At 44.6% G+C, this 14770-nt stretch overlaps 1 protein-coding gene across 5 annotated transcripts in view; it reads left to right on the top strand.

The window, feature by feature from the left end:
• Window positions 1–10465: 10465 nt before the first annotated feature.
• Window positions 10466–14770, top strand: part of TERF1 (telomeric repeat binding factor 1) — a 40065-nt gene continuing 35760 nt past the window's right edge. For 3 of the 5 annotated variants that reach the window (XM_070392428.1, XM_070392426.1, XM_070392430.1), the window contains exons 1-2: window positions 10466–10778; window positions 14586–14681. In XM_070392428.1, the coding sequence (XP_070248529.1) occupies window positions 10472–10778; window positions 14586–14681 (403 nt within the window). In that variant the 5' untranslated portion in view covers window positions 10466–10471. The remainder of the gene's footprint in view (window positions 10779–14585; window positions 14682–14770) is intronic. The other 2 variants (XM_070392429.1, XM_070392427.1) reach the window with 1 other exon arrangement.

The following is a 14770-nucleotide window of genomic DNA, read 5'->3' as shown; positions in this document are numbered from 1 at the left end:
CCCTTTGGTATGGTCCCCTCTATCTCCTCCAGCCCACCCTACTCACCCTCCACCCTTAGATCCTACAGTGCACAGTTGGGGCCACAAGAAAGATGGAGGTGGGAGGGGCTCATAGCATGGCATCTTCTCTTAACTAAAAAATATTTTTCTCCCCCCTTCCCCCTTTTCCCATATTGAACCACATGTCAACAGAGGGGTTAACAGTGTGACTCGGGCCGCTACAGAACAGCAGAGACAGTTCTGAGCATATCCTATCCCAGCCCCAGAGTTTTCATTTCTCAACCCTCATGACTCCTCTGACAATCTTCTTAGAGCTAAAGATTATCAAGTCCCTGTGGCAAGAACTTTCGAGCTCAATTTGCAAAGTGGTCCTGATGGGGCAAAGTTTTGTACAGAAGGCTTTGCTTCCACTGGCTGGGACACCTCGACCCTCCCATGACTTTGAACTCTATCATTGCTCACATACATCCAAAGCCAGCGTGATGGCAGGAAATATCAGCATCCGGCATGAAATATCAGAACCCATCACAGTGCTCAAGGTTACAACAAGACACTGGGTTTAATTCTGGCCTCTGTAAGTCACAAACAGCCTGGATGAACTTCAAACATCTTCAGAAAACGGGTCACAGTGACCTCTCTGGCCAAATCAAAGATAGTGGGACAGATGCAAAAGAGAGGGCTGGCCTGAGAAACAGCAATATGTTCACGGACAAATTTTTTTAAATGATAATGCCATATTGGAAGACAGGAATAGCATTCCTACGATAACATCAATATTTTACTGAGTGATTTTTATAAGAGTCAACAGTCAAACTTAAGTATTTGATACATATTTTATCTGTGCTGGGCACTGTGCTAAGTACGAGGGACCCAAGACTAATAAGATGGGGGTCTCTACCCCCAAAGAGCTTGCAGTTATCACACTGGGATAGTGAACAGCTAGCACAAGTGTGACTGCTCCTCCCATGCCCGGCCTCACCCATGGCAACCGTCAACCATTCATCCCTCCACTGAGCACAGATGCAGCCTCAGAACACACCACCCCAATCCACCACCACCAGGCAGTGAGCGCTGCGAATCCCCAGATTACTGGCTGTTCCTTTATCACCGGGCAGACAAAGACCATGGTGTCTGTCTGAGGATGTCTGTCGGGTGCAGTGTAACCATGACAATAATGACCGTGGCAGCTATCGGATTGGAGAGCCTGTTTTGTGCCAGACCCTGTTCTAGGACTTGATTCCCACCGGCTCCTTCAATCCTGTTCCCTGAAGTGGTTCGTTAACAGACATTTCATGTGGTCATCACTGAAGACTCATTGAAAGCAAATGGGAAAAACTCCAGGCTGAGGAAATGAGGTGTCCTTCAGACAAATTTTCCAGAAGTGATGGATGCCTCACATTAGCGATAACGAGAGAGCTGGGGAGAGGCATCCTTCCAGGAAGTCTTCAGAATCGGCAGAGTCACGCCCCGAGGTAACGAGAGCGCAAACCTGCCCGAACGAAGGACACACCAGATGACCTCCCGGTGTCCTTTCCATTTTTGAGGTCCTATCGTTTGCAGAGCTCCAGAATCAAATGTATTCTTTTGCTAAACTCTGTGGTGAATTGTGTTCATTAAACTTTGTCTCCAAATCCACTTGGCGCCGATGACAAATTAATAGCAGGCCAATTGGTAAAAACACATTTTTAAGCTTCTATTAATCACATAGCTACGTTTTGTACTGAAACACAAATATTGTTTAGAGAATTGCTCTCAGAAATACCTGAAAGCAAGAGTTAGACATGAGGCAAAGGTAAAGCCCTGGAAACTCCCGCAAACAAATCACTGTAACTTGTGTGAATAAATTAATTTGTGCCGAAATGCTTGATTTAGGATGGAAGTAATTTCATGAACATTGATTTACTGCAGAAATGAACTGATTCTGAAATACCAGTGATTTTACAAAAGAAAAACGATGAGCCTGGCTGCAGTGGCTCCGTGGCTGAGCGTCAACCTAAGAACCAGGAGGTCAGGGTTCCATTCCTGGTCCGGGCACATGCTCGGGTTGTGTGCTTGATCCCCAGTGTGGGGCGTGCAGGAGGCACCCAGTCAATGATTCTCTCTCATCGCTGATGTTTCTATCTCTCTCTCTCCGTCTCCCTTCCTCTCTGAAATCAACTTAAAAAAATATTTTTTTAAAAAAACAATGACTAACATGACATTTTTTCTATTTTAAAAATTCAATTTTTTTCTAACTATAATTCAGGGAAATATCATTTATGTTACACCCCATTTTAGCAAGAAATTGCCTTGTAATGCTTACTATCAAGTTGTTTCCAGAAGAAGCTAGAGGTTTAAATAAGAAAAATCCCATTCTATCTCTCATCTTTAAGTAATGGCATCCCAATATCAATAGGCTAACTTACTTAATTTATAAAGAGTTCTTCCAAATCAGTAAGAAAAAGAACAACCCAAGAGAAAAATGGGAAAAGGCCTTGAAAAAGTGGTTAGCAACAACAACAACAACAAGAATTCCCAAAGCCTGGAAAGTACTTACCCTCATTCAAAAAGAATGCAAATTAAGACAAAAATTAGATATCATTGTTTTCTCCTATCTCGAGCAAAGATTTGTTTTAAACAACAATACAGAGTATTTACACATTGTATAGGAAACTGGCATTCTCCTACATGTGGAAGTGCACATTGATATAACTTTTTTGGAGGAAAATTTTTCAATGTAATGCACCTTTTAGGGATTTATCTTAAAGAAATGTTCCCATATGAGCCAAAGGATATGTGTACAAGGATGTTCACCTCAGCCTAGTGTGGGTGATTAAGGGGTTTCAGGGAAAGTGACCTCGCAGGTGACCTGATATAAATTCCTACCTTGCCAGGTCATGGTGGGGAGTCATACCCCAGGTGGATAAGTTCCTTTTTTTTTTTAATGTTTTTATTGACTTTAGAGGGAGAGGAAGGGAGAAGGAGAGACAGAAACATTGATGTGAGAAACACTGATCAGCTGCCTCCTGCACGCCCCCTACTGGGGATCGAGCCGCAACTCAGGCATGCCCTGACTGGGATGGAACCAGTGACCTTTCTGTGCATGGGACGATGCTCAACCAACTGAGCCACACCAGCCAGGGCATAACTTCTTTAATGAAAGGTTTCTAAGCAAGCCCAGTCCATTGTTCCTAGGCATCTAGGCTAACACGCCTTTGAAATGCCAGAAGTAATACCCCTCAAAGTCATAACCACCCTATGAGGGCACGTAATCTTTTTAACTCTCCTGTGATCCAGTCCCTGCCTTGCTGTCTCCCACCTCCGTGTAACCTTCCTGACCTTCCCTCCCTGATTCCAAATGCATAAAAGAAGCTGCAGAACTGCGCTTCTCGGAGCATCGGAGATCCGGCTTCCTGGCCATTGTCGCCAGTTTTGGCTCAAATAAACTTTATGAAAATTCCCTGCAGGTTTGGTTATTTCTTACATTGACATAACTGAACAAAGTAAATGGTATCTGTAGCTGCCCCTGGGAAAGAGGAAGGGGCTGAGGGCTGGATTGGGGAGGAGAAGATTTTTTGCTGTACATTTTTTGCACCGTTTGGATTTTTTATGCACAGTGGGAGAGGCCGCAGCTGGGGCGCAGGGTGTTAAGGGGTAATCTAATCCGAGAGACGCACAGAACGGAGGTGGGAGGGCAGCATCTGGGCTCATCCTCACTTCCTTTTCTTAATGTGATCACAGTCCCCCTTGCTACTTATGGCTGTTCAGGCATGGAGAACGAGGCTCAGGGGAAATATTCACAAAATAAGAAGGGAAATGAGCAGGGGAGTTAAGGGGGTCGATTCGTGCCATGCTGACCCTGACTGGCTAGCTGTGCAGAATCCTGGCCGCTTTCTCCTCCCTGCTGGCTGCCTGCTGAGAGCTTTCTGCTCCAGATGAGCCTCTACAGGCACCTCCTGTTAGCATTGGGGGGGCCTTGGAATTTCTCTTAAGCTGATTTGAAGAGACCCTGGGAAGTGCCCAGACATTGAGGCCTGGAAACACATTTTGTAAACAGCCTAAAAATTCCTTGTGGAAATGGAAAACTTGGCTCTGACTGAACAAGCCATCAGCCATTATTCTCCAAAGAGCCATTTCCTCTCTCTGAGCACCACAGCCCATTTTGGAGACTTGGTGAATGTGGCCGTGTTATAAATGAGCCGCCATCAGAAGGGCCACACGGCCATCGGAGACGGAAGCAGCAGACCAGGAAATGAGGGTGTCTGGCAAAGAGGACAGTTCATTTCGCTCCGAGAAATTGCCTTCACTGCCTTTGAGGCTGCAATATTTTTAAATGGGCCGAGCAATTTCCAAACCCAAAGTGTGATTAGTAGCTTAATCATCAACAAAGATTGGGCTGATTTAACATTTGTCGTTTTATTTTTTTAAAACAAAGATATTTTTATTGCCCTAACCAGTTTGGCTTAGTGGATAGAGCATCGGCCTGCAGACTAAAAGGTCCCAGGTTTGATTGTGGCCAAGGGCATGTACCTTGGTTGCGAGCACATCCCCAGTAGGAGGTGTACAGGAGGCAGCTGATCGATGTTTCTCTCTCATCGATGCTTCTAACTCTCTATCCCTCTCCCTTCTTCTCTGTAAAATACCAATAAAATATAATTTTTTAAAAGATATTTTTATTGATTTCAGAGAGGAAGGGAGAGGTAGAGAGAGAAAGAAACATCAGTGATGAGAGAATCATTGATCAGCTCCTCCTGCACGCCCCCCACTGGGGTCCAAGCCCACAATCTGGGCATGTGCCCTGATGGGGAATCAAACTGTGACCTCCTAGTTCATAGGTTGATGCTCAACCACTGAGCCACACTGGCTGGACTCCGCTGCCAATTTTGCAAAACATGAAAGCAATATAGGATTATAATCATAGAAAATGATCAGCAGCAATTCTCTAATTGTATTAAAGGTGGGTGGCAGTGGGGTTGTTGTTTTTTATCTTTTTTGAGTCAGATGTATCTTTTAGACGCTGATGAAAATGTAGGTGGAATGTTAGAAGGGGCAAACCCAATCCTTTCTTTCTCTACCAGACACCTACCAAAGAGCACTATACTCATCAGCTCTCAATGAACCTTAATACACTTTGAACATGCAAATTTAAATGTTAAGCCTAATTAAACAGATACCACCACCACTTTTCATTTTGTGCGTTAATGGGGACATGTACAAGCAATGAGTCTCATGAGCGGAAAAACAGAATTAGCATGTATGGTTTCTAATTAAGTTTTGGCTTCCAAATAGGATGTTTTTACTTTTCACTCAAAGTAGTGAACTTTTAAACTAGAGAAGGAAATAATAAAATTCCCAAATCATTAAAAGGAAATTAATGGGAGTGGCGCCATTTTGCCTTTCACAGCTTCTGAAAAAAAAATAAAATTGATTTCAGAAAGGAAGGGAGAGGAAGAGAGATAGAAACATCCATGATGAGAGAGAATCGTTGATCAGCTGCCTCCTGCACACGCCACACTGGCGATCAAGCCCACAACCAGGGCATGTGACCTGACTGGGAACCAAACCGGGAATCAAACCATGACCTCCTGGTTCATAGGTCAATGCTCAACCACTGAGCCACTGCAGCCAGCACTTCTGATTCTTCCCAGTCTATCTAGAGTTCCGTGAGCCACAGGGAAACGCAAATCCACCTGTGAGACAAGAATAAATAACGAATGGGAATGTGCTTTGAAAAAGGAAATATGTCTCTCAAATATCAGTTGTTTATTATTGTTGTTGTTGCTGTTGTCATAATAATACCAGGCCCTTGGGATTGAAAAGAGAGTCTTCATGGACCACGGAATATTAAATGCATAAAGTTAAAAGCATTTATCATCTTCAGTTCTACCAGGGTCGGGAATATCAGAAGTCAAAGTCTTTAAAAATTGAAGCCAAAAATGTTTCCATGTGGAATGGATGGTTTATAAAATAAAAGGCAAAAGGCACTTGGAGCAGTCGAGTTGCACCTGGCGCTTATATAGCACACCAGACAAAAATAAACCTTTATTTTCCTGCAAATCGCCTGCAACTGCTGAGTTACTACCAAGGGAAGATGTCTCCTATTTTGGTGGCCCTATAGCTTTCTCTCCCTAATTAGAGCCTCCATATTGTCTGGCCATCTGCTCTGGGTTCTACCCAGGTGGTGAGGGAAGAGGTAGTTTATGATCTCATCCTTTTAGTGGGAGGATAAATTCCACATTAGTCTCATCACAGCAAAATGTCTTTTGAGAAGACACGTGGACCCCTCATGGTGCTTCCTGTGTCACAGCTAAACACGTCCACTGGCCGCAGAGGTTGTGGGGTTTTCTGTTTGACCATCTCACGGCCAGCTAGCATGAAATCGTCATATGCAGAATAGATTCTACTTACTCTCTCAACCACTGTCCATGTGTTGTCTCCTATTGATTTGCTGCTTCATAGAAACTTTGAATTTCCCCCTATATAGCTGCCTTCTCTTATGTGGACTCATTTTGGCTATTAGGTACAACCTATTTGCATAGCCACCAGCCCAGACTAACCCTTTGACCCGGCTTCTCATTTTTCCACATTCAGTCCAGCACTCTGGTGCATTGTTCACAGAGATCGCCCTCAACAGTTCTCATCCCTGCACACACATGTTTCTCCTCCCATGAAGAAGTCTACTTGTCCATCGTTGAATCTGGAACGGCCTTATGGCTTGCTTTGACATTGTGTTGTTCTGGGCCTGTGCCATCTAAGTCCTGTGAGTGTCGGCTTTCGCTCTTTTGGAGCCTACCTGCATGGAGAGAAGTCCAACATATCCCACACCAGAGAGAGGCTGTGAAGACATGCCGTGGAGGAGACGCCACGTGGAAAAAGAGGCCACATGAAGAAAACCAACGACCCAGATATGTGTGTAAGTCAGCTGACACCAAGAGAAAAGAGAGGCCCAGACAGCCCACCTGACTCCAGTCTTTTGAGCCATCCCTCAGAAGGTACCAGATATGTGACGGAGGCTCTCTTGGGTCCTCCAAGCCAGGCTGGCTGCTTGTGTCTGCACCACGTAGAGCAGAGAAAAGCTACCCCATCAAGATGTGCCTGAGTTCCTGGCCTACAGATTTGTGAGTAATGAAGTGGTTATTGTTGTGAGCCGCTAAGTTTTGGGCTGATACAGAAATACTGTGATGATGGCTATAATAATGGCCCTGAAAACGTCATGCTGTCCTATGTCTATATGACCTCTTGCAATGTGACATAGCCCTCTTCCTGTTTATGTTCCATGTGGTGGAAAGAGAGAGAGAGGAAGCAAGCTCTGTCCTTTTAAGTTCAAATTGCAGATTCATGCGATAAACAAATGATTTATTTTTTAATTCACTACATTTGGAGATGGTTTGTTACACAGCAATAGAAAAACATCATCTTACCAACATTCCAGTTGCCATCATTATTTTATTTAGTATATCAATGCCGGTGAAAGTTTCTTGGTAAAATTTTTGATATGTTGTAGCATAAAATTTCTGAGTAGAAATAAAAGCCAGTATCTAAATTTCTTCCAATAATGTGCCCCTGGAGCAATTTTCTACTGAAAAAAAAATTCCTAGTAACCATTATAGCTATATAATGTATGTATTGATTCTTTTTGTTTTTATTGACGAGAAAGAGAGAGAGAGAGAAACAATGATTTGTTTTTACCCTTATTTATGCATTTATTGGTTGATTCTTTTATGTATTCTGACTGAGTATTGAACCCACAACCTTGGTGTATTGGGACAACTCTCTAACCAACTGAACTACCCAGCCAGGGCTATGTATTGATTCTTTAAAAATAAAATTCTTACTCTGATGAATACATTCAAACTTACATTTATTTCAGAAGTCTTGTAAAAGGTCAATAATTGTGCTTTTTTATGTTCTGGCCAAACAATCTTAGAATTCCAGTTTTTATGTACTGTTATTGCTACTGGCTTAACAAAGCGAAGCCCCCAGACAAGCAGCCTTCGCATCACCTGGGAACTTGTTAGATTTGTCAGTTAAAGGACCCCATTCCAGCCCCACAGAACTGACGCGGGGTGAAGCCAGGCAACTTGTTTTTACTGCAGAAGTTCTTCAAGTCAGATTCACCAGTAGCTTTGTAGGTGGCCACTAATACATTGTAATTAAAGGAAGGGTCTCCTGGAAGGACCCATTGCCACCCAAAGACCTCTCTCTCTCTCTCTCTCTCTCTCTCTCTCCTTCTTACCAGATAATAAAGCATTTGAGAATAAACTACAGAAATGTTTTATTAAGCACATAATACAAAGGTGCTAATCTCTACAACTCATGATATTGGATGGATGGATGGATGGATGGATGACAGGTAATAGGTAGGTAAGTAGGTGATTAGATAGATAGATAGATAGGTAGGTAGGTAGGTAGATCGATCCTCTCTGGCAGGAAAATTAATCCAAATAAGATTTTAAAGCATCTTCATTTTCTAGGTAAAATTTATAACGGATAATCTGATAATAGAGTCCAATTTCTGCCTGGAAAGGACTGACTTTCTCTTTTCCCTCACACTTTCTGCTCCAGTCAAGTGTCCTCATTTATCTCTACCTACTAGCCTAAGATCAACCTTGAGAGGAAACAGTACGTACATGTTATTGTTAGGATATCTGGCGCCCATTCCACCTTGTTTTTAGCTCTTTTGCATGTTGGACTTGTGAGTTGAGTTAGTAAAAACCGTTTTCATAGATTTTTTTTTTTAAAGACTGGAAGTCTTTGCATGGGGGAAGTATGCTATGTATTCTACTGTTTAACTAAATATTTCATTTCTTAGTGACCTCTACTGGGAAGAATAAGTATATCACAAGGGCTGACAAAATAAGCCATTTTACCCTAGTGAAGGCATTGGTTAATTTGGAAAGGCAATGCTGGTCAAATCTGTTATGTAGAGTTGTTACAGCCTAAATGTACTCTCTATATTTTTATTTTAAAAATATATTTTATGAAATATTTCAAACTTATGAAGTAGAGGGAACAATAGAATAAACATATACCTGCCACCCAACCTTACAAAACTTAACATTTTGCCACCTCTAACCTCAGATCTTTTTCACTAAGACATATATATTTGAAAACAGTTCCCCCGCCCCTCCGAAGGGGGCACTATTGGTGTTCATCTTTCTCATGAATATCTTCATAGCTCTCCTTCATATGAGTAAAAGGTACTGTGCTGCAAGTTTTAAATTTTGACATACGTGGAATTACAAACATACACATATCTATCTCCTTTCCTGAACTTTATACTTTTTCTAAAATTTTACACTTTTCTGCTGTTTGCATTGGCCTATTACACGGGTGCAACCATCACCCACATAGAGAAACACAATATCACCTGATCCCACCATCACCAAACTGTAAGTTTCAAAGTTCAACATAAGCTGCATTCTATAGTCTATTTCAGGCGCGGATTGAAATTCATTTCCATCATAACATGCTCTTCGAGAGCAGCGATGATTTTCCATGCGTAGTCCCTGTTAGGTTAGGTGGCTCAGGAGGCGGCGCAAGAAATAGAGAGTCCAGTGAATCAAAAAAGAAAGGAAAGGAAAAGGTTTATTTCTATGTCCCCGGGAGACCCACGTACCCCCAAAGACAGGGCATGTGGATTCACACCAACAGGGAGGGGGGCGCTTTTTTTATACTGCGGTTGGGAGAGGGGTGGGGACATGAGCTGAGGTATTCAGTTGAGGAAGTTTCAGCTGCAGGGGGTCAGTCAGGTATTCAGGAATGAGTCAGTATCTGTGTGGGGGTCGTTGTGGATTCAGGGAGAAGCCTGTATCTGTGTCTGGCATGCTGATCTCTTAGACATGCCAGGGGGAGTCCATTATCTCGTGACATGTCTGCATGTATCCGACCCTGGGCTCTCTCCGACCTAACAGTCCCCAGACAGGCCGCCTCGGCATCACCTGGGAACTTGTTAGATTTGTCCGTTAAAGGACCCCATTCCTGCCTCACAGAACTTACGCGGGGTGGAGCCAGGCAACGTGTGTTTGACAAGCCCCAGCTGACGCTGGTGCACATTAAGGTTGGAGAACCAGGACTGTAAGCCGGTTGTAACAGTTTGGCCGCGTGATCACGTAGTAATGTGTTAGTGAATACCAGGTGTTACGCTTGAATAATGGAGTCGAGTTCTAACCACCTATATCTTTTTACGCTTGAATAATGGAGTCGAGTCCTAACCACCTATTCCTATCTTTTTTAAGTCTCTCTCTCCCCTCCCACTCCGGAGTCAGCCAGTTTACCAACAAAGCTCTGCGCTGCAGTGACGGAGAATTAAACATCCCGAGGCGAGAGGTCTGCGCCAATCAGAAATCGGGCTCGAGCCGCTCGCCCATTCCGGCGGTGTGATTGGTGGATTCCCGGCGGAAAAGCCCGTCCGTGGCTCCGCCTCCTCCCGCCAGCGCCAACCAATCGTCGCCCGGCGCTCGAAGGAGCAAAACCGCGCCAGCGATTGAAGATGGAGGGCCACGGCGCTGCAGGGTCCCGCGAATCCCGGGGGCGTGCGGACGGGGCGGATGCGGGACCCTCGAAGGCGGGGTTGTGGGAAACGGCGAGAGACTATGAGGAGCAGGTGGAGAGCCAGGAGCTGCTCGAGGACCAGGTGGAGGTGGGGGCCCCCGCGAAAGAGAAGGACGCGGGCCTGGTGGCGGAGGCCGAGGCGGTAGCTGCTGGCTGGATGCTGGACTTCCTCTGCCTCTCTCTGTGCCGGGCCTTCCGCGACGGCCGCTCCGAGGACTTCCACCGGGCCCGGGACAGCGCCGAGGGTGAGTGTCGGGCGCGGCCGGCGGCGGCGGCCGAGGCCTGGTCTGCAGCGCCGTCCCAGGTCCCCCTGGCGGGCGGGCGGGCGAGGGCGGGGGAGCGGAGGGACCCAGGCTCTGAGCCGTTGGCGGGCATCTCGCATCCGCCCACTATCAGCTTCCCAGTTTTTCTCTGATTCTGAGTTTTTCTGAGAACAGTGGGGGGGAAATACCTTTAAATTTGATACAGAATTAAATGTGTTAAAATTGTCAACGTGAGAAACATTCAAACCTGTAGAGCAGCGATTCTCAACCTGTGGGTCGCGACCCCTGTGGCGGTCGAAAGACCCTTTCACAGGGGTCGCCTAAGACCATCCTGCATACCAGATATTTAGATTACGATTCATAACAGTAGCAACATTACAGTTATGAAGTTGCCACGAAAATAATTTTATGATTGGGGGTCACCACATGAGGAACTGTATTTAAAGGGCCAGAAGGTTGAGAACCACTGCTGTAGAGGATTTTTTTATGACTTTATTTGAGCCGAACTGACCATTGCTGGGAAGCAAAATCTAAAGGGATTGGGAAAAATGCTCTGGAAAATGGCAATTCTGTACCTTATGTTGTACATTAGAAGCAAAGGGGAAGACGTAATTGGTTTACGTGAAATCCATTCGTGAGCGATTAGGGAGGCGGGAGAAAGCGAGGCGGGGAAATTGCTGGGATTGGCTGAAAAGTGAAATGATAGGCAGGTGCTTCTTTAATCCGCCGGGCGGGCGAGGATTGCCGTCCGCCCAGGAGCCCAGGTTGCGCCCTGCGGGTCCGGAAGAAAGCAAAGATGCCCTGACCTTCCAAAGGCACGTGGTCTTCGGTGCGAGCAGACAATGGGCTCGATTAAAGCCAAGGTTGGCTTTTGTCAGGGACGATTGTAGCCTAGGACAAGCCTGCTTTTCGTTAGGAAGTTTCCATTTCAGACCATCCTTTGTGGTTATTTAGATCCCTTGAGTGTGTGAGGCCGCCACACAGGTCTCCCTGGGCTTGTCATTCGCGAAATGTACAAAATCGCTCCCAGCCCGGTGTCCAGTATCTTTTGTCTTTGTTGGTGCTTGTGTTTGTTTTTCTTTCCGCTCGGGGATTCCTGTGAGGCCGTCGGTCCCCAGTCTCCGCAGCCTCCAGGTGTTTAGGCGGGGTGGAGCCAGGCACTGCTGGGTGTTTTCTGCTAACTTGGGAGCTACCTAAGCCTCATTGGCTTCGGGGTAAAAGTGAGGGCCCTTGAAAGGTGCTGCCTAGACGTGCACGCACAGCCTTTAACTGCTGAACAAAGACCCAGATCCACTGAGAAGACCAGCCTGGCTTTCTTGAACGCCAACAGAAAGATGTGTTACCCGACTGAAGGGGTCCCTTTGCCTGCGCTCACCAAGCCCCGTGAGACAGGAACAGGAGCCTGCCGCAAAGAAAGCAAGGGTTTCGTTCTAGATCAGCGGTTCTCAACCTTCCTAAGGCCGCGACCCTTTGATACAGTTCCTCATGTTGTGGTGCCCCCCAACCATAAAATTATTTTTGTTGCTACTTCATAACTGTAATTTTGCTACTGTTATGAATTGTAATGTAAATATCTGATATGCAGGATGTATTTTCATTGTTACAAGTTGAACATAATTAAAGCGTAGTGATTAATCACCAGAACAATATGTAATTATATATGTGTTTTCCGATGGTCTTAGGCGACCCCTGTGAAAGGGTCGTTCGACCCCCCAAAGGGGTCGCGACCCACAGGTTGAGAACCGCTGCTCTAGAAGGTGGCGCAAGCCCAGAGACAAGTGAGCTCATTTAATGCTCAGAGACCTGGCTCCTGATGGCTTCCAGGGGATGGGTTCTTTAGGGGGAAACCACTACGCATGGTGACTAAGGGAGTCAGGGTCCTGGCCTCTGTTTGACTGGCTGACACTAGGGTAGGGGTAGCTGACCAGCGTGTCTGTGTCCAGTCCTGATGCCAGCCATGGCTTGGATTGGTATGGTTTCACTGCTTTCATGGGCCTGGAGCTGAACCACAGCTGAGGCCCACCTGTTAATCTCCAGTGTGATTTAAACTCTCTGTGGTCAGTGCTTTGTTCCTAAGATTATTTGATACAGACCAGAACCTTATTGTCTTGTGGGTTCAATAAGGGCACCCACCTGGGTTGCAGGTTGAATTCCCACCCATCATTGGCCTTGTGGGAGGCAACCAATCAGTGTGTCTCACAATGATCTCTCTCTCTCTCTCTCTCTCTTTCTCCTTCTCCCTCTCCCCCCTCCCTTCCTTTCCCTCTCCTCTCTCTCCCTCCCTCCCTCCCTCCCTTCCCCCCCTTCCACTCTCTCTAAAAAATCAATGGAAAAAATATCCTCACTCCTTGGGTAAGGATTTAAAAAAAAAAAGAGCCCAGCAAGCATGGCTCAGTGGTTGAGTGTCACATATGAACTGGGAGGTCACGGTTCAATTTCCGGTCAGGGCACTTATTTGTACTAATCTCAGATATCTGAATGCCCACCCAGATGTTATGCTAGACAGTGAGTATATACAGTGGTGAGTAAACCATAATCCTGGACCTCAGTGAGTTCATTACCATATAGCAATGAAAGACAAATCACTGAACAACTAAAGTAAAATGTGGAGGAAACCTAAAAAGATGAGTATAGAATGCTATGATAGCATATAACAAAGAAGCATTAAGACCTAACAGGGCCATTATACTTCACCTGGCGCTTACCTGGTATATATAAAACTCAAAAAGCAGTCCTGCAGCCACTAAGCAGATAAGACAAATACATTTCCTCAGTTCTAAAATGCCTTAATATTACACTAAAATTTAAACCAAATTCATTCAATATTTACTGGACATGTCTAGCCAGTGTTAGGGACTAATGACTGAATGAGGAGATAGCCAACTGGTCCTTGCCCCTCAGATGGTTTTAGGCACAAATTAAAAAGTTATGCAAGCGACTAATTAAAATTTTAATGAGTCCCCCAGTGGAAAAGTAAAGCATAGGAGCAAAGTAACAGAAAAACCTAATCTGTCGAGAAGAAAATCAGACCCCTTCTGTATTCGCTTCCCTCCATATTCAGTTTAGTCAACTGTGGTCACTGCAGATATCCTGCATACCATTGCCCTTCTGAACAAGGAAAACCTACTATGATTGAACTTGGCTACCTGCTCTTTCCATACCTGTAACCAACACTTAACTGAAACCTTGACAGAAGTAATATAAAATATTTCCTATAACATTAGGTGTTTTAAAATATAAAATGTTTCCAGATAATGACTAGACACATTTTATAATTTGGGTCTAAATCTCCCTATTCATTAGAGTGCTACATGTGAAAGTAGTTTTAAATATTTATTATTCTACATGTGAAATACTAGTTTTACAAGTGTTTATTGTTGTAATTTTGTTCTGATATTTTAAAAATTGCCTACAAATAGCCCTGACTGTTTTGGCTCAGTGGATAGAGCATCGGCCTGCGAACTGAAGGGTCCCAGGTTGGATTCTGGTCAAGGGCACATGCCTGGCTTGCAGGCTCCGATCTCTAGTGAGGGACATGCAGAAGGCAGCCGATCAATGATTCTCTCTCATCAATGATGTTTCTATCTCTCTCCCTCTCCCTTCCTCTCTGAAATAAAAATATATGTAGTTTTAAAAAATTGCCTATAAATAAAAGTATATAGCTCTAACTTTATGGTAATTTTTGTGTGATGTTTATAACCTTTTTTCTCAATAAACCACATAGGCACTGCTGGGTCAGGGTTGGTTTTTTTTTAGTTTTAATAAAATTCACGTTTTTTCCTTTTTCAGCTATTATTCATGGGTTATCCAGTCTAACATCTCATCAATTGAGAACTATATACATATGCCAGTTTTTGACACGAATTGCATCAGGAAAAGCCCTCGGTAAATACGTATTTTTATCTTATATTGGAAATATTTCAATCTATGTCTAAAGGTAAGACAATGAGAAACAGATGGTGAGCCATCATTTG

This window comes from Myotis yumanensis, unplaced genomic scaffold, assembly GCF_028538775.1.
Source record: "Myotis yumanensis isolate MYYU_CA2020_CCGP unplaced genomic scaffold, mMyoYum1.0.hap1 SCAF_15, whole genome shotgun sequence".
NCBI classification, from domain to species: domain Eukaryota; kingdom Metazoa; phylum Chordata; class Mammalia; order Chiroptera; family Vespertilionidae; genus Myotis; species Myotis yumanensis.
The sequence above is the reverse complement of the archived record's forward strand: the minus strand, read 5'-3'. Positions and strand labels throughout refer to the sequence as shown.